General features: G+C 42.8%; 2 protein-coding genes across 2 annotated transcripts in view; one reads left to right on the top strand and one right to left on the bottom strand.

Annotated features, from left to right (window-relative positions):
* The window catches only part of il16 (interleukin 16), a 24,642-nt gene extending 14,220 nt beyond the window's left edge, over positions 1-10,422 (top strand). Inside the window, exons 11-17 of the mRNA XM_041934191.1 lie at positions 212-1,386; positions 3,072-3,211; positions 3,468-3,633; positions 6,279-6,377; positions 8,222-8,453; positions 8,681-8,809; positions 9,613-10,422. Coding sequence (XP_041790125.1) covers positions 212-1,386; positions 3,072-3,211; positions 3,468-3,633; positions 6,279-6,377; positions 8,222-8,453; positions 8,681-8,809; positions 9,613-9,779 — 2,108 coding nt within the window. The 3' untranslated portion in view covers positions 9,780-10,422. The remainder of the gene's footprint in view (positions 1-211; positions 1,387-3,071; positions 3,212-3,467; positions 3,634-6,278; positions 6,378-8,221; positions 8,454-8,680; positions 8,810-9,612) is intronic.
* stard5 (StAR-related lipid transfer (START) domain containing 5) lies at positions 10,413-20,149 on the bottom strand. The gene is made up of 6 exons (XM_041934204.1): positions 19,941-20,149; positions 18,981-19,030; positions 16,791-16,923; positions 16,127-16,244; positions 14,276-14,369; positions 10,413-14,138 (listed from the first exon to the last, which is right to left on the bottom strand). Exons 1-6 carry the CDS (start codon positions 20,028-20,030, stop codon positions 13,988-13,990), a joined length of 636 nt encoding a protein of 211 aa, XP_041790138.1. The 5' UTR covers positions 20,031-20,149; the 3' UTR covers positions 10,413-13,987.

The raw sequence follows: 20,149 nt of genomic DNA, 5'->3' as shown, positions 1-20,149 counted from the left end.
ATTTCATTCAAAAATATGTGGTGTTCATGGCTCTCTCAGCCAAAAAGGTTCCCTACCCCTCTCATATGGCCTGCATGGTGACCATTCCAACCATCATTTGTTTCATGGTGTGAATACACATTAATGTTCGTATGAGTTTGTTAAATGACAATGTTTGAAACACACGATCACACCTCTGATTTTTCTACTTTGCTCTGTGTTGTGTGGACAGGTGATTCATCAGCTGTGCTCTGCTCACAGCCAAAGAGAGGAGCTCTGAGGAGACAGGCCCGTATTGACCAGCATACCCAGGAGCAGCTTCAGGATCCCTGGGTTCGTCTTTCAGACAGCTCCCCTGAAGAGCTATCTGAGATCCACCACCATCACTGCCACCACATTGCAGACAGGACACAGCCTCTGAACGTCCACAGCATGCCTGCCACCATGAGTGACAAAGAGAACAACCCCGGGCTCAATGGCACAGCTACAGACGTGACCTCAGATCCTCCAGCTGACATGATTTCTGAAATCACATCTGAAACCCCTGCAGAAGCAAAGAAGGGGCCCCCAGTGGCACCCAAGCCTACCTGGTTTCGCCAGAGTTTAAGGAAAATTCGGGATGAGCAGGACCAGAAGAAGCAAGATAAACCAGCAGGGCAGAGGCCTACTGTGGGCTTCAACAAAAGTTTTGGAGTCAGGTCTGCTTCATCTGCAGCCAAGCTATCAATCCAACAAAAGATCCACTCATTTGAGTCTTTTTCCAGTCCAGAGGGCCCAGAGAAAGGGGGCAACAGGAGGCTTGTGGCACCTTCCACCTCCCTTCCTGTAGTGGAGAAGGAGTCCAGAAGTTATCCTGCCTCACATGGAGATGATGGGAAAAGCAAAGATGAAATCCCCAAAGAGTTCCAGCCAAACCAGCCTTCGTCTGTTAGGATGACAGACAGCAAAACCATCTCTGCTACACCCTCTGCTATCACCTCCTCCACTTCTGAAGCTAGTAATAAAACAACAGCCAAGTCCTCTGAAGAAGAACCTCCCCCATTCCAGTACCCTACAGATCTCCCATGTTCTGACACCATCAGCACTGATCTGGGTTCAGGGACTCACGATTCTTCTTCAGCTGCAGCCTGTGATGATGGGAATACCTCCCCGCCAAAACAGGAGCCTGAGCAACAAAGAGAGGATCTTCACAGTTCCACAGAGCCCAAGGCCTTACCTCCTGCGACATCTGTGAGATTCAGTCAAGTAGAAGGGAAAAGTCCCCCAGAGGAGCCAGAGGGGGACGGAGCATGGAGCCTGGGAAAGCCGATGGGCACGACTGTGGGTGCTGCTCCACCCGCAGACAGTCAACCCCTGAGAGGCCTGGAGGCAGAGAGCTTAGGGAGAATCTTTGCCTTCAGTAACCAGGTAATCATGAGGAACTATGGTAATGTGCTATATTTGTCATATGAAGATTATTTAAAGGGAAATTCCAGCTTTGAATCTTTGGTCTTATTTGATCGGTTTTGAACGTCATTTTCATCGGTTATAAACATTGTACTCACCACAGAAATAATGGAGATTTGAGAACATGGCAACACTTCTGTAACAAAGTCTGATGGGCCAAGAAACACAAACTGTCAATCACACAGTCGTAAACAAGCTACAAACAACACTTTAGCCAGACTAGCTATTCCACTTTATTTGGAGGTTAGCACACCTGAAATAGCTTCTAGATTGTAATAACCCTTTACTGCATGGGAGAACTGTGTGCGTGCACTCACCTCCAGTCCCTCTACACCAGGCATGTCAAGCTGATTCCATAAAGGGCCGTGTGGCTGCAGGTTTTCATTCCAACCAAGGAGGAGCACACCAGGCCAACTAATCAACATCAAGGGATCCCTTAGTTATCAACTGAAGACTGGGATCAGCTGATTAATTGAGTCCAGCCTGGTGTGCTCCTCCTCGGCTGGAACAATAACCTGCAGCCACACGGCCCTTTATGGAATAGTTTGACATACCTGCTCTACACTGTGCAAGCTTTGATCGACAAGGTGCCACCGTCACGGCTGTGCCCTCAGTTGTTTGCTTTGTGCTCTCCTGTGCGTTCCCCTGCGTCTCCCACTGCTTTCTGGCTGTTTGGTTGGATGGGTGTCGTCTCCCTCCTCTTCTCTCCTGGCTTCCAGCTCTGCTCCCAGTGTCTTCTCCTGTTTCATCTTCTCATTCCTGTCACCTAAGCCTCTCCACCATGTCTTCATCCCTCCACCTGCATGTCATCCCCTCAACAATGTACTTTGTGTTCAGTCTATGTCCAGTTTTCTGCTCTGTTTGCCTGTTCCTGTGTCTTAGGTTCAGCTTGTTTTGAATAAATAGTTCTGCATTTGATCCTGTCAGCCTGCATTTGGGTCCACCTTCTAAACTCTCTTTATGACACAAAGTATTCAATGCACAGTTTGACATGCCTCAGACTTGACATTGTATGGTCAGGGACACAGTTCAAACAGAATCTCATTAGACCTTTGTCCCACAACACGCAGTGAACCTGCAAGATCACTGTTATCACACAAGGGGCCCTTAAGTACAATAAAGTCAAAGTCAAAGTGGAAGCAGGAAGTGGGTCTGTAGACTGTGGTGGAGGGTTACAGCAGACAGTTTGGATAATAATTTAACAATGACCATCATTTCTCTTCTGAACACGCTGGCTAACTTTGGGGCCCATCCTTCTTAATCCATCGTCTGTCTTTGTCCCACATCCCAGCAATTATCTTGAGGTCGCTTATACATTAATTTCACTCATCGGAATGATAACCACATCTAAACTGATGATAAACCAGAATTATCCTGTAATAAACTCAATTGTTCTCACACTATGATTTCAATTATCTTTTTGCTTTATCAGATTTGCAATTCACATGTATTTTGATTTTCTAGTCTACAGGTCCAACATAGCCTTAAAACATGAAACTAGAAATGTTATTATGTTTAACAGCTCAATTTGATATATTTATGGTGCTAATCTAAATATCTTTGCCGTATCCTCATGCTGTTTAATACAAGAATAACCCGATTTTAATTATATCTTTTTCGATTTCAATGTGTTGTTTCTGTTCCAGCTTTCACAAGCGTTGATGCGGTCTCCACACATGTACCCCTGCCACTCCTCAAACCTGCAGGACCCCTCTACAGTGGATTTTCCAAACCCACAGGAGTCTGAGCCCACCCCAGACGGCACTGACAGGGGATTCTCTGTCAGGTAAGACTTCTGAACATAGGGCTGGCTGAGTGTAATGTATCATTTAAACAGGCACTCCTCCCCCAGAAGGCATACTGTGCCTGTTTTATATTCATAAGGAAGTGGGTTCAGATTTAAAAAAATGACATCCTGTTTTTTCTGAGAAGCGGTGATCAGTTTTTTTTACAAAACAGCACACTACACACCGCTGCCATGCACAATGTTCAGAGATGTTACATCCTCATCTCTAGTGTGTTTTCCCCTTTTTTTGTCACAGCTTGGCAACACTGAGGGAATGTACCATTGAGCGAGGGGAAGGGGGATCTCATGACGAGGCAGCAGTCACCTCTGCATCTGTTCATTCTGTCATCTCAGCCATCCCTTCACAGGAAATACAGAGAATGATCCAGGAAGTCAAACATCTGGACGAAGAGACGCTGAAGGTAAAAACCCAATCTCAGATTAGTTTAAACTAAAAGGTTGTCACGAGTCCACCACCACCTAAACCTCCATACCAATTCTTACCAGCCACCAAAAACAGTCTGTGAAATGTTTGAATTATTCCATTTTTTCATGTTGAGGTATGACAGCTAAAAACTGTTCTAACCAGTGACAACTTCATGTTCATGACATGAACATGGTGTCATATTATGGTTGTGACAGTGTCATGTCACTCCTTTGCACACCCCATTAAATAGAGTGCGACCTACTTTTTAGTGGGGAGAATGCTTAATCCTTTATTCATTTGTTTTTTGTGGCTCTACAAGTCTTCATATTGAATCATATGAATCCTAGAATAAACAAAAATTTCCACATAAAACACTCAGTGTTAGTTAATTATTATAGAATCTAACTTTCCCACGTTGCTAAACACTGGCTCTGTCTGAAACTGAAAAAGGAAACTTCCTCTTCAGCTGAGTGCAGTGACTGTGAGCCGCTTCACACAATGCTGTCGTCACAGTGAGTTTTCAGGGGTTTGGTGTCTGTGCAGAAACCAAAACCAAAAGAACATGATCTGCATTCATCAGCTCAGAGAGAGATGACTGATGGACTGATGGTCACCACATTCATTTTGCTGCAGTATAGTGTGGGAGTGTAAATCCTGTGCACTCTGGCAGAGCTGACATATTATGAACGAATGGGGGATTTGCAAATATCATGAAATACTGTATTTACTGTCAACTTGTACTAATATATTTTTAGATGCATGACATATCTTTGCAGTGCTGTGGTATTGGACTCTAATTTTGTGTGCACTTCATACTGTTACTGTCTCTGATTACTGAGAATCAAAGAGGCCGGTGTGTCTTTATGATCCCGTTGAATAATGTTTTCTGGCACTCAGGTCTTATAATTGTTGTGTTTTCTGCTCACTTTTTGGTCTGTGTGTGTGCGCGCGTGTGTGTGTTCGTGCGTGCATGTGTGTATGGGTCCTGGGGGGGGGGGGACTGTACATGTGTCATGGTCAAATGGAAATCTCAGTGACAACTCAAATATGTGGCCATCTGAGAGCCATCATGTGCTCAACATCTGCTGTGTGTTAAACAGCACGCTGAGATCCTCCTGTGAATACAGATTATGATCTGAAAACACAAGATCAGTGCTCTGTGTTCTATGTATAGCAACCCCTCACACTCTCAGAGAGGATACATGTTAACCGTCAGCTTTCTATTTAGCGTTTAGATTTAGACTCGGTGAAATATTCAAACCCACCTGGCCGTGTTTTTATCACATCGCACTATTACCGCAAACGTAAAACTGCTCCTAATTTTTTCATTTGCCCCTTGGTCCCCTTTGCACTAGTTTTGCACAGAGATTTGTAATGGGTTTTTTTGTTTGTTTTTAAGGCAGCGCTTGTTCCTCCCACTCGACCACCGCTGAGGTGCCCTTGAGGCCCTTTACCCCAGCCGCTCCAGTGGAGCTGCTCAGTGGCCAGCGAATGAGACGCTGGCTTCACTGGGCGGCTTCCAGGTGTGAATGTGTAGAACTGTGCCAATGTGATCAGGGACTTCAACATAATCAAGTTGGAACAAGTATTGTACACTGGTTACTGGCACTAGTCACCCAAAAAAAAAAAAAAGCAATTGGCATAAAACATTTCGAGACCCAAAATGTCTTTTTTCAGCAGGTGGTGTGTTAATGCTATGCTAGCAGCATGGCTCTTGGTCAGTCTGCTGATCTGTCAAACACCGCTTTGTCACTGTGAGCATGCTGACATGCTAGTGTTAGCATCGAGTTCAAAGCACCGCTGTGCTGAAGTAGCCTCACAGAGCTGCCAGCATAGCTGAAAAGTCTCACTCTTGTTTTATTTCAGTCCCTTCCGTGGGCGTGAGTTTTGTGCTTGTTTATGTGCATAATTATTCTGCCAGTTTGGCAAGAACTCTTTGGAAAAGACACTTTGATCTCAATTTTTTGGAAAAAGTAGCTCGCCATGAAGCACAGGGCAGCAGTCAAACCGGATTTTCCAGGTTATGTTCCAGAAGGAAGAAAACCTCATTCAGAATCCTGCTGACATTTGTCACTGCACGAGGAACTAAAATTTAGCCTTGGAACAGCGTGTTGTGGCTCACTGCATTTATTTAGATGAGGGCAGCAGAGTTTTAAAAGACTAATGTTCTAAATATTAAAATAAATATAAATAATGTTGTTGTTTATTCGGTTTTGTTTTAATTAGCATAATTTCCCAGAAGCCATAGATGTTCATGGGCTAAACGCATAGAGCGTCTGAAAGAAGTGGACGTGGCCACCATGATATCGCCCGCTGGGTTGTGGATGACGCCATGTTTTGAAGCCTCGAGTTTGGCATTTTGGCTGTTGCCAGCTTGGTTTTTTGGAGCCAGAAGTGGGCATATTTGGATGAGATGGTGGAGCTGGGGAGGGATGAGGGCTGGATCTGACTGAGAGCTCCGGGGAACTCAGGGTGTCAGACCTTAATTAGCCTGATGGTTTGCTCACAGTCATCGTCACATTTGGAAACATGATCTATGAATGAGTAGAGTTCTGTTAATGTGAGAAATGCTTGGTGGCTCAAAGTCCCTTCAAAGTAAAAAGCCAGTTAAACATGTAGTGTTACCTGTTTCCACAGCAGCTGGTGAACATCCATGTTGTGATTCTGCATAAAGAGGAGGGAGCTGGACTGGGCTTCAGCATCGCTGGAGGGTCTGACCTGGAGAACAAAGCTCCTACAGTAAGCTGCACTCTACACGACACTGCTGATCACATTAGAGCAAGCAAACTTGACTTGACCCTCTCTCTCACTCACTCACTCTCTCTCTCTCACACACACACACACACACAGAGAGAGAGAGAGAAAACAGAAAGCTTTTGGTTTACTTGAGTGTGGGACACAGCTTTGACAGATGCCAGGTCAGCAGTCAGTTCAGGATCAAAGTAACTAAAGCACCTTCACGTCATCTGGACCTTTTTCTAGATGCAGTTAGAAAAACGCCCCCTGGTGACCTGACAGCTCTGTCTGGACTGTAGTCTGTGATTCTGTTCTGCACTGGGAGCCAGCGAGGTGATTTAAGTAGTGAAGTAATGTGTTGGTTTTGCGTGACTCTGCCTGCTGCGTCCTGAACGAGACAACACCTTCCTGTTGAGTGCTTGGGTTACCCAGTAAAGTGAGGAGCCTTTCAGTAATGTGGTGCTGATAATGTTCAGTATAACATATAAAAGACAGACTCGTGGTGGAGATTTCAGCTGCGAAATGTATTATTGTCAGGAAGATTTTATGTAATTGTTATGAAGTACATATGTCAAAGTCAGCTTGTAGGCTGGTTTTGCTTCTGGCAGATTCTCTTCATCTTCACAGTTTCTCCAGGTTGCCTCTGGGGCTCTACAAGTGTTTAGTTTTGGTCAGAGTGACATGGTCAATGATGTCTGAGAAAGCTTTTCTGAAATGAACCGTCTTGGTTAAAAACAGAAACAATTCAGTGGTGAACATATTCGCTGTTTCTGCATGAAAGTAGCACCTCTAGGCTAGTCTGTTAGCACAAACTTGTTTGGAGACACAGGTCAAAAGGCTACACACTGTCCCTGGGTTATTGTTATGTCAAGGCCTCTGGAGAGTGTGCCCTCTCTTACACATGGGACCAATAACATGCTTGCCCATTGTTACGTTGATCTAAAGGTTAAAATTGTTGTTTTGACGTCGGTCAAAAGGCGTCTGCTGTCTTTATACTCTGGAAATACTGAGTGTATGTCGTGGGTGTGGTCATGTTGTTGTGGTCAATCAGGGTTCTTCTCTCTCCTGCCTCACATTAACTGGTTGAGAGAACATTTCTGTGATTAACCTTTCAATTGTTTAATCTGGGGTTTATGCGTAAAAGTCATATATCAGTCCTCCCCCATGACCCATTAAAACACTACAATAAAAACAATATATGAAACTAACCCTATGGTTAATTAAAGAACACACACATGATTTTTCTGGCAGTGCCTCATTCAAAACGTTCAGCCTAATACACATGATCACTTGACCAAAGGGGAATGAACGCTCCCCAGCTTTACTACTAAGTGAGATTACGCAGTTATTAATACCATACCATACCTTAATACCACTGAGATTAATCAGTAATATATGCTGGTAGTGCAGGACTAACTATACATGACCAGTAGATAGCAGTATGGTCACATGGTAGAACTACACTATTACTACATGTAAACAACAGTTTACAAGTCAGGCCTAGTGTGTGCAGTAAAGCTGGGAATGGTTTTTCCTTTAAGGAATCCTTGCCTGGATGTTATTACATTATTTACCTTAACCCCAACATGTATTAAACCGATAGGTCACTTCACTTCACAGTCGCTTTCTTATCTACTGAGTGCCAGAAGAGGGGCTGACAGGATTCAGAGTGTGTGTGTCAGCAATGCTGAGCTGTGTCAGCTGCAGGCAACCAGCCCCATAAACCAATAAAACAAGCTGAAGATGTTCAGCTTTGCTACCGATGCTGCCTCTACTCTGCATTCTACGCTACACTGTGCACGCTGTCTCTCAATCTCCCTGAGTGACACTGACTGTTTCCCATCCAGGTCCACAAGGTGTTTCCCAGCGGCCTGGCGGCTCAGGAGGGCACCATTCAGAAAGGAGATTTGGTGCTGTCAATAAACGGACAAACGCTGCGTGGCGTCACGCACGCTGATGCCACCGCCGCTCTGCGTCAGGCGCGCAATCTGAAGATGAGTGTGGTGGTCATCAGCAAGAGAGCAGAGGAGGACGGAAGAGAGGGAGGGGGCTGCAGGAGCGAAGAGCCCAACCCTGCAAGTGAGTCAAACATCAGCACAGAGGGCCTCAACTGCTCGAGCATCTCCAGAGTTACAGTCCCGGCGAAAACATGGTTTTCAATTCACGCAGAAAATAAACCCTGTGGCTCACCATGTGGTTACCATGATATAACTACACCAGTTAATGTATTAAGTTTAGGTTCAGGTTAGGTTGGAGTCAAGGTGTGCAGGCTACACATCCCCTGTTCTGTTGATTGCTTTGTGCAGTGGAGGAGCTGGGGGCTCCAGTGAGTGTGGAGCTGGAGAAAGGCGCTGGAGGAGTCGGATTCACTTTGGAGGGAGGAAAAGGCTCAATCCACGGAGACAGGCCTTTAGTCATCAACAGGATCTTTAAAGGTACACTCATGACACTGACATCATACAGCACTGATTTCATTTACAGTGAAACAATTTCCAGTCAATTCATAAGTTATACTTTACTGTTAACCATCGCGAATCATCTATCAGGGTTTCATTGAAATGGACTGAGAGTTAATCTTCTAAAAGATGTCCTGTCAATGAATGTTATCACAGGAAAGATTTTCTTAAAGGGGGAGAGGAGTAGTAGTAGTAGTAGTAGTAGTAGTAGTAGTAGTAATACAGCAGTAGTACTCATGTCTGTCATAGCAGCAACTATATCAAACTTTAAATGACTGAAACTTGGCAGTGAATTCTGGTTTATGTGGCTTTTTGAGAAATACAAAGAAGTTTGTAGAAACTGATGTTTACTTAAAGGACCAGTGTGCAGGATTTGGTGGCATCTCGTGGCGAGGTTGCAGCCATCTGAATACCCTTCCCCTCACCCCTCCGTTTTTGGTAGGAGAACCTACAGTGGCCCTCAGTTAATGTAAAAATGCAAAAGGCCCTCTCTGGTGTTTGGTTTGACCATTGTGGGCTACTGTAGAAGCATGGCAGAGGACCCACTCCCTCTGTAGATATAAAGGGCTATATAAGAAAACACAATTCTTAATCATGAACATTATACTCAATTTCTGCCAACAGATCCCTCTAAAATCCAACACACTGCACCTTTAAAACATCATGGCTGTTTTTGGTAGCGAAACATACATATTGAAACTAGTATGGTAATACTGTGGAAGATACCATGATTTCTTTTGAGTACCCAGCCCAACATGTGTGTGTGTGTGTGTGTGTGTCAGGTGGAGCAGCTGAGCAGAGTGGTCTGCAGCATGGAGATGCACTGCTGCAGGTCCAGGGGGTCAGTGTGCAGGACATGACTCGCTTTGAGGCCTGGAACATGATCAAGGCTCTACCTGAAGGACCCATCACAGCAGTCATCAGGCGGAGGCAGGGGGGCGTAGAGTGATAGACACAGCTGCACATGGAGGGGCCACAGGAAAAAAAAGAAATCAAACAGTGGCACTTTGGGCACACTGACGTTGGCATCATCTCACAGAAATCAGGTATCAGCCAGTCAGTGTCGCCCACCTTAGACTCAGTGGTTCAGAGGACAATTTCTAGTATTTTTATACTACATTTCTGATTAGCTGTGAAAGCTTATTGAAGGGTCAGTTCACACAGATTCCCCACAAAGTGATCCAGTGGCCTCATTGTGCAAACTAGTAACTAATTACTTTTATTTCTCTGTAGAACACCTGCAGCATCCAGAGTTGAGGGAACAGGTGAAGGCTCCTTTGGCCTCATTGGAAAGCTGTTCTTTGCTGATGTTCACTATCTCTAAAATGAGGTGCTGAATGCATTATTCTCCTAACGTACATAGTAGATGTAGTAGTCCAAAGTATGGCCATCAGCAGTAAAACTTCCTTTGTTAGACACTATAAAAAAGAAACTGGTATCAGCAACTTTGGGCTAAAAATATTGGTCAGCCGTAAAAACTTGACATTGGAGTAAGCATAGTTAAAAAAAAGCAGTTTTATCCTCTCCGTCCATCAGAGCAAGAAACAGCAAGCCACAAATCAACCATGTGAGCCACTTAACATTTCATGAAAGACTGTGAGGTAAAAAGATGTGACAGGTAAAGCGGTAAAACATTCTAAAGGAATCCTAATAGTCTTAATAAAAGGCTAGTTGAAACATGCCCCCTCTAGGTTTTATTATACGGATGAAGGCTCTGGAGAAAGTGGGTACGCCAACAGTTCACGACACAAATCAAACCTTTCATCCAGCTTTGCCTGACTCAGACACTCATCTCATCTTTAGTCATTCATTTCATACTGAGGGATTTCTTCATGAAGTTACGACTACGTTCAAGCAATAAATGTAATCCAATAAAGTCTAACTTAAGTGAGAAAATCCATAGATTATCATTAAGGAAGCATCCTCTTCAGCCTGAATGAGGATGGAATGAAGGGAAGGATACACAGTGTGTTCAAACATGCAGCCGTTTCCTCTTTCCTCCACCAAAGCGAGCCTCAGTGTGTGAACATGAATTCAGTACAGTACATCAGTTCTTTCCTGAATACCTAAAGACGATTCTGGCAGTTGTGATATAAGTAGCATTTCTAGATTTTCTATACAACCTTTATGTAAAGATAGCGTTTACACTGTTAAGTTACTGAATACAGACATGATTTGAGACTTTTTATTTCAAGTGCCTTAAGTTTTGATTTTAGTGTGAAGGTACAGAGCAGAGACTGTCTGACCTGAAAAAGAGGCTTCACGTTAAAAACAACAACAGGACAGAAATCAAACCAGTGGTCAGTGTGGCTGGACCTCTGCCCAGTTATTACATGTGTCTTCAAGAGTTACAGGATCTGGACAAGTGAGTTTACTGTCATCAATGGCCACTCCAGAAGGACATTTCCGCATTTCTTTTCCCCCATACACAAACTTCACTGAATATGATGTGTAGACAGTGAGAATCTGGACTAAGGGGATAAATCCTGCATACTGAACAGGAAAATGGACTACTACCACAACATATCCCATCACGTCAATTGCAGAGTTTTTATCCACATGTAAAGTAAGACCTTGAACCTGCCCATCCCAGATGGGTGCTGCCAGGAAGCTACACCTGCTTTAACGCTCATCCTGTTAAGTGACATTCTTTTGATGGTTAGCTGTATAATAAGGGTCATCATAATCTTATGTCATTTAGGCAGGCATCAAAAAATAAAGAATTTGATATCTATTCTAAAAGGTGTGCAGGATGAGCATCTTTTAATGTGACCAGGTTTCAGTCTCTTGTCTCTACGTGGTTTGATTTGGAGGGGTGGGACCTCTCTCCAGAAGTGAGATTAGTGTTTATAGAACAAACTTTGGGTTTAAATCTGTCTCACAAAGTCTAAGAATGATGAACTCTTCAGATTCTTTACTTAAGTGAAAGCACTAACACCACAGTGTATAAATATTGCTAAAAATTCCTGCATTTAAAATGTAAAAAAAGTAAAAGAAAATGTGCTTCAAGTATTAAAAATGGCTCCTGTGACTGTTATACTATCATATTTCAAACATTATCATCACTAATGCATTAATGTGTAACAACACTTTTCTGTCTGTAGCGTTTTGTCTTTATTAATCAGCTGATTATTGTCTCAATGATTCGATTGTTCGGTTTGCAAAAATCCAGAAAACTGTGAGAATCAAAGTGAAACCTTCACAATACCTTCAAAATACTTTAAACGTCAAAATCAAAAATACCAAAAGAAATTATTCAAATAATTTAAAGGAAAAGAACCAAATCTTCTCTTTTGGAACCATAAGAAATTTTTTGGCGAACTGACACTGAAAAAAGTTTTTTTTACTTTCTACGAATCAACTAATAAGATCATGATTTATATGCAAAAATTTCTATTTCTAAAGGTACTAAAGCTGTCAGATAAGCACATGCAGTGGAGTAAAAACTACAATGTTTCCCTCTGAGATGTACTAAAGTAAAAATATGAAGAAAATATTCAAGTACAAGCAGTACTTGTAGTAAAATAAGTACTTGTAGTAAAGTACCTTACATTGGTACCTGTGTATAGCACTTGAATAAATGTAGTGATGTTCCATCACTGCACAAAAGTGGTTTACAATTAAGACCACCATGGTAACACCATGTGACAGCTAGTTAAGTGCAGTCAGTTGCCACATCAGCCTGAAGATGTTTGAAGATGACGGCGGTTTGGGATGGGCTTCGATCGGATTTTACTGAATCGGAATCCAGTTCACACCATTTCATAGCTCACCTACACCACAGATTCAACTGTGCTAAGAGGGTGTAGGGCTAGTCACTGCACTGCAACGTTCATTAACCCTGTCCTGACTCCTTTTCTGTGTGCTGGGAGGGGGTTTGTGTCTCACAAAGTAAAAACAGCACAGTGGAAATGATAGTAATTCCACTTTATCATTCAGCAAATATCAACTAAACAATGCCCGATTCACTTCATGTTACCTGAAAGCAGAATCAGTGTTGCACTGCAACAGGTCAGACAATCTGATGACATCCACATGATGGACGCTGGATAAATCATCCCTGGGCAAGACACTGAGCCCCACATTCCTGATGACCCTATCTTATTGCATCTTAAATATGTGATTTGCATTTGTCCATGTTACTACTACCAACTTTTTCCCCACATCAAAAGCCTTTCAGTAAGAAAGGTTTAGTAGATGGCCTGGAAAATCCAGCATCAGCTGGTGACCACTTTTGTCAACCCAGACTGGAAGAAAAGCCTCAGTAAAGCTCACTCAAATAAACTGTAGATATATATGACACTATACTGAACATGTGAGCCACACTGCAGGCAGCTGGTGTGGTTCTAACCTTCAAACAGCATGAGCAGCTGTATATGAAGAAAAAGAGAAGGGAAATTACAAACCAGGCCATGAAAACAGGGAAGACACTTGTCTTGACTACATGTCCTATGAAAAGTGTTAGTTTCGGAAAAAAAAAAAAGAGCTGCCTTGTCTAAAAAGGCCACCTGTTCCATCCCACCTGTGCTTCAGTGTAGCTGATAAACGAGGCAGATATTCATGATTTACAGGTGACTGGGAATGAGCAAAACTATGGCATTTCAAGTACAACACAAACAACGAAATATGAGGTATGAGGCAGTACTCCAAACCAATAATCTGATACCAGCATAGGGTAAATAAGGTCCATGCAACATGCATGTTTACTGTACACACTGAAGTATGCAATTATAAGCAGAGGAAATGTCTGGTGTCTCATCGTTCTGGTAAAAAGGAAAGATATTCAGTACTCTCAGCACATATACAAATATAGATTTTACATCTATTGTCACTCTTTAGATTGGAGGAAATAAATTCAGCCTAGGGGTGGGGATGTAAAGAGTTTAAGAAGCAGGTTTTGCCAAATGCAAGCCCTCGTTCTTACTGTGGGACTTTTCAGTGTAAACTGCTTTCACGTAAGGGGGTCGACTACTGAAGATCGTACTAGATTCCTCCTGCAGTAACACAGGAACATAGGATTGCACACGAAATTTACTGTGGATTAGATCTATTTGAAATAAGCAACTGTTTGATAATCTCAGTGGAAAATGGAATATAATTTTGGCCTGACCGGTCAGCAGACCTCAGGTCTGAAGGCAGGATTCTGAACTCTTGGTGTCAAAGGTCCTTGAGGGATTTGACAGCCTTGGCTAGGTTGCCGTAGAACTCAGCCATGCTGGATGGGAAGAACGAGTCGACCACGGAGCGAGGGAGCAAGCCGCCCAGGTCCGTCTGGAAGAAGCTGAACACCTGGGTTTTGTTGGGCTCTCTGGAAACGGAACGGAAGAAACACACAAGAGAAACCGTAATGCACAAAAAGAGAAGCAAAAGCAGAGCGGAACTGAACTCTGGCCACGAGTACACACACTGTACTCGAGGGGTGTGTTTGTGTGATGGTGCACTCACCCTGAGATGGGAACACAGACACAACCACATGGATGGTTGAATCCTCTCACGTAGCCAGACTGGGCGGGGCAGCCCGGGTGACTCACATTGGTGGCTGTTTGACATGACACAGAGAACACATGCATACGTGCACGTTGGTCTTCATTATATTGATCTTGTGAGGGGTAATATTTCTGTCTGTACAGCTGGCTCTCAACCGTCAGAGCTCAGAAACTACACCCGGAGCCCAGTAGGTTTAACTTTGAACTGAAGGAGCTTGCCTTTTGGGACATAATGTATACTTAGTTGCTTTGTTGCTGGGAATGAGATGAGAGATTGATCCTGCTCTCATATCTGTCCCTTCACAATGAAGCTACAGCTAAACTAAGCTGGCTGTTGCTCCACATTGAACGAACAGATGTGCAAATTTATCAAACATCTCATCTAACCCTCTGCAATAGAGGTGTGTATTTCACAAAAGGCTAAATATTTCTTTAAACATTAGAGTGGGTGCTAAAGGTGTTTTATTCTGTGAATTCACCTGGTCGAATCTGCAGACTCAGATGTATCTTCATTTCAGTTGTCCTCGTTAAAAACAAGGCAACAGTTTATCCAGATTATCAAAGTCACTTTGCTATCAGGACACAGATCTGTAAACTGTGATGGAAGCTGACAACGGGCATTACTGTTCACCTTTAGGGCTTTCAATTACTGTAAAGAGGAACCACAATTTAATGCACTGTGGTTTTACAGTTTGAAATTGTGAGGTCATATGGAAAAATACAACAAATTCCCCTCTCCTCAGATAAGTATTTGTAAAAATCCACAGATTTTCTATGAATGGCCAAAAAAATAAGAGCCAAGTTTTAACAAACTGGAAATGTCCTTTAAGCTACAGGATCTACCTTTCAAACAAAACTAAAGAAAGAAATAGAGGTTGTTTGCTGCTACGTCATGAATACAAAGCTGAGATTCAAGGTCCCGACATTCATGTTGAGATTGCCAGACTGTTTGATAGATTGTCCTATTTCGGCCACTTTGGTGCCAGGGAAAATGTTCTTCACAGAACATTGGCAGGCAAAGACATCAATAGAAATTCATTGTTGTATAGAAAATTTGCATGATCTTGTGGTATGACTATGGCCGTTCTGAAAAAAAAAAAACTCCCATGAACTCAACTGTGGGACTAATTTGGTGACTATAAGGTCCCTCAGTGCATGCGTGTGTTTCCATTGCATCTCAACAACTGCAAAGATCAGGCAAATTAGACTGACTGTAGATTGTAGTGATGGCTTAGGAAACCCAGGGTGGCGGAGTGGAAGTTGCACTCTCTCCCAACCGCTAATAACCAAATGTGACCCTTGGTGGGGTTCTTTCTCACTTGGTCAGGCGCCCCATCAAACACAGCTGGGAGTGTTTGTTGGTGGGAAGCCGGTGGAGGATCATGTCCTCGCAGCTACATTGTTGACTCCTACTGGTATGCTTTATTTTCCAACCAGCAGTTACCTGTGTTTGCAATAGTGGTGGTAAACACATGAACAAATCTGTGACCTTTAGTCCTGCAAACAGTATGGCTGTAGCCACTGGCCAATCAAAAGGTACAACCTTAGGACCCCGATTCTTTGAAAAACTTAAACTAGCTTCCTGAATTTTTTGCTGTGATAACCCAGTCAAGGAAATCTGTTATTAAAATGTGTCATTTCATGTATTTAGTCTGTTTAGACCTGTAGGATATCCTCAAACAGTCTTGCATCCAAAACATTCCTGCAAGTAAAAACAGTCCAGCCCCCACTCTATGGCACAATCAATCTTAGAAATTATAAGAGAAACAAGCACAGGAAGAAGAGGAGACAAGAACGAGTCATTACGCACCATTGGATGAAATGGTGCCATCTTCGTATTGCTTAACTAAAATAACATCTACAAAGTCTCGTGGAGCTATGATGCCCATAGCTGCCGAGGGCGTGACTGTTCGGCAGATAGAGATGTCCTGTGCAAGAGTGGGAGACAAGGGAATGTACTCAAAGACTGAGTCGAACAAAGCAAAAGCAAAAATGGATAACACCTCCGGTATCACATGTATGCATTTAAAGCTGCACCAGGCTGGATTTTCATTTCAAAAGAAATGTATGTGGATTTATCCTAACTGGTCAAATTCAAAAAAACACAAGAAGAGATGAGTAAAACTTCATCAAAATATAAATGGTATAAACTGCACAAATCATCTTTCAGCCATTGTCTTATGCCTCATGGTTTAAAGCTAATGGACTGAGGATCTATAATCAGTTTACTGACATGACCTCACTAGATTTCTGGTTTGGCAGCTCAGAGTTACAGTTTCCAAGCAGTTTAGCTGCCATTTGAAGGCACCAATACAGTATGTTAAGACACCCAGTGCAGCTTTAAAAATCATTCAATCTATGATGGAAATCAAAGGAATCTGACAACTGTATGGAGTGAAAACTGGGTTCATTAATACAGAATGATCATGATAAAACATCCTCAGATCAGAAGAGAGAAACCTGTTGTTACACACCTCTGTGATTTGTTCCAAAAGCTCAAACTTTTTCACATTGTTGTCCCACTTGACTCTGAGTCCATTGGGTACTGGTTTCAGACACTCCCACACTTTCTCAGGGCTGCCACTGACAATGCCCTCCCCCTTATAACTGCAGAGGAAGTCAGATGACACAATACAGTCAGGAGAGCAGATTATTAAGGCATGCAATTCTACTGCTTCTCATGTTGTGGCTGAATCTGTCCTCATCCAAAGTCACAGTTTTAAAAGACCTCTTCTAATAGCGTGTGATTTCAAATGTGAAATGCTGTGCCAGGCATCTGGAAGTTACAGAAAGTATTCTCTGGTCGCAGCAAATAACTGCTAATACTAGGCTTTCAAATGCTATGTTAAAGCTAAGGTAGCAGCAGTGATACACTCACTACAAACTCACAACCTGCCATAACATATCTCTGAGGGATGTCTTGCTGTGAAATGGTTTTAAACTTCCTCAGCTCAGTTTTAGTTATCATGCTATGTAGGGAGGCTAGCATTATAAACATACAGTCATATTTGTAGGCATAAGCCATGACTGTTACCCCTATGTTTACCCTTACACAACAGCAAAGTCCTCTATTTACTATTTGAGTCCAGCTAGTCTCAGCGCACATTTTCAGACTATCACTCTTGACACATTGTCCAAACTGGTTTCAGCTTTGAAATCAACTACCTTTCTCCTGGACCCCTTCCAGCTACACTTTCTAAAGATCTCTCCTGTTCTCTATATATTGATCCTACCCTCTACATCGATGAGACACTAAAGAAAGCACCAAGATCGTCTTTTTCCACTGATGTAACATGGCTAACATTAGGCTTTTCTGGCCATGGCTGATGCCTTAATGAGATCTTAACTCACGCCTTTGTTTCATCCAGACATGATCACTGTAATGTTTTGTCTGATCCGCCACATGCTAGAACAAAAAGCCAACAGATGGTTCAGAAGGCTGCAGCTAGTCTCTTATTTAAAACTAGAATATGAGACCGCATGACGCCAATTTCAGCTTCATTTGCTTCCGATCACATCAGGTCAGACATTAAGGTGCTTCTGATGATTCATAAATTGGAAACGGTCCTGAAGCTTTATATCTGTCTGATCTCATTATAACTTATATTCCATCCTCAGACTACAGGGCTCCTGTCTGTCCCCAGAAAAGTCTGCTGGCTGGATAGAAATATTTTGACTTTTCCAATCATGCCATTTTCTTCTGGAATAACCTGCCTGTTGATATCGCACAGTCTGACTGTGCTGAAAACTCATCTTTTGGCCCTAAATTTCAATTAGTGCTAATCCTTCAAAACCCCAGGCCTTGTCCCCGAATCATCAACCTTACAGGCGGTCGGTCTCATGAATCCATTAACTTTGATATTTATGGTCCATGTTTATACTGCCGAGGAGAAATTAACAAACTGTAAACTTCTGATAACCACTGCACTTCTCTCACTCCTGTCGTCTTTGTTTCTGTTTGCCACAAGCTGCCAAGCTCGCTCTCTCTCTCTCTCTCTCTCTCTCTCTCTGTGTGTGTGTGTCTAATTTTCTCCTTCTCGTTTCACTGAGACTCTTCTCTGCTGGACCTTCTGCCATCCAGTTCCCTCTCTCTCTCTCCTGCCTGTCGGTGGCTCATCCAGACGTTTGGATTTGGATCATGATCCCCCTGGAGATTCAGCCCCCCCTCGTTTGCACGCTGTCCTGTCTCTCTCTGCGTATTTGTCTGTCTCTCCCCTCTGTGTGAATGCTGTGCTGCCTCTTCTGTGTTTGAGTGGCCTGTCCTCCTTCCAGGTCTCTGTGGTTGAGAGGAAGTCATGTGGCTTATGTCCTCCCTATCTGCCAACACTCAAAGTTGCTCAATGTGCTCCTACATCTATACTCTTCATTATGTTTTACAGTCTATATATCTGTTTTTTAGCCATTAAAATGTGATTTTTTGGGAGTTTTATTCTATACACAGGACATCTACTGCATGTTTGACCGTCCTGGGAGAGGGATCCCAACTCTGCTGCTCTTCCTGACTTTCTTTTTTACCCCATTAAAGGATTTTTTTTTTTTTATCTGAATTGAGGGTCCATTCTGTCATATTCTGTACAGACTATAAAAATGAAATTAACTTGAATTTGCAGATGTAACCATTAAATGAAAACTAGATGAGAAAGAAAAATGTAAGTTTTCCTCACACATTCCCTGGGAACTCAGATGAGGGCCGCCAGGACACAACCACGTCATTCTGCCAAAGAAAACAATACACTGACAGTGAGCGATTTGCCTTTGTGGGACCCTGGCACATGCTGTTCCCTCTATTTCAAAACAACAAACTAAGTCATACAATATGTGTTCCTGCAAGTGTGACAGTAAGGTCACCATTCTTTGACACACCAAGCTAACAGTCGGCCATCATTGAGCAACAATGGTTGAATGTTTTCCATCGCTTTTTAATTGTGTCCAGGGTCGTCGGCACCAGTCGGCCCTGAACTGCACTTAATTGTCCAGCCAATTAAACATATCAATTCAGTAATTGTGAAAGAGTTCTGTGCCATGCAAATATTGTCAGGCTATAACAGCTCCCCAATGTAAGATTGGAATGGTTAAACATTTCACATAGCATACTTGTACAACACTGAATACCAATGACCTTAACACATCTACCAAAATACTGTATATTGTGGCCTGACAAATGGTAGCAAATAACCACTGAGCTGTCTTAAAACTAACAGTGTGACTGTCAAATACTGTCAAAGATGTAATCAATGCTTGCATTCTTCAGAGAACATTTCATTCCACAGGTGAGTAACTTTAAAAGTTTACATAACTGAATTATGTAAACTTTACTAGTTACTCAAATTTTTAATTGGTTCACTCTCCTGCAAAAACTAGTGTAACTGAACTAAAATCGTGGATTTCAGTGAGGAGCAACAACAACCCAAGTGAAAAAAGCCGGATCTTAGAGTTGAGCCTTTCCTAAAAGTTCCTAAGCCTGTCCTGTCACGTACCCCTCTACGTCGGTGAGCAAGGCCACATCAGCACATTCACCTGTCGGTTTTCTAATGTTACACCAGGGAACAGCATGTATCAGCAGTGGATAAGTGGATAAATATCGTACAATTTCATATCAGACAATAGTAACAGCAAGCATTTACCGATTTCTTGCAGACCTTCCAGCCGGACTCGTCCCTTTTGTAGCTCAGCAAGCATTCAGCCACTGTTTTTGCTTTATCTTCATAATCCATAATAAGAAGTAAAAGTCAAGGTAACACCTTGCTAACTAATTCTCTTTGCAGGCGAGCTGACGTTACAGCGGCGGCCGCTGTGATGGACACGCGAGACTGTTATCTCTGAATTCAACAGA

Source organism: Chelmon rostratus, chromosome 1 (genome assembly GCF_017976325.1).
Source record: "Chelmon rostratus isolate fCheRos1 chromosome 1, fCheRos1.pri, whole genome shotgun sequence".
NCBI classification, from domain to species: domain Eukaryota; kingdom Metazoa; phylum Chordata; class Actinopteri; order Chaetodontiformes; family Chaetodontidae; genus Chelmon; species Chelmon rostratus.
Note: the sequence above shows the minus strand (reverse complement) of the source record. Positions and strands in the feature narration are given on the sequence as shown.

Excerpts from the sequence above, each read along its gene's own strand:
- stard5 (XM_041934204.1), bottom strand. The coding sequence starts at position 20,030 with ATGGATTATGAAGATAAAGCAAAAACAGTGGCTGAATGCTTGCTGAGC. Across the intron at positions 16,924-18,980 it reads TCTGAGTTCCCAGGGAATGT|TTATAAGGGGGAGGGCATTG; the intron begins GTGAGGAAAACT and ends CTTCCTCTGCAG. Across the intron at positions 14,139-14,275 it reads GTCTGTGTTCCCATCTCAGG|AGAGCCCAACAAAACCCAGG; the intron begins GTGAGTGCACCA and ends TTCCGTTTCCAG.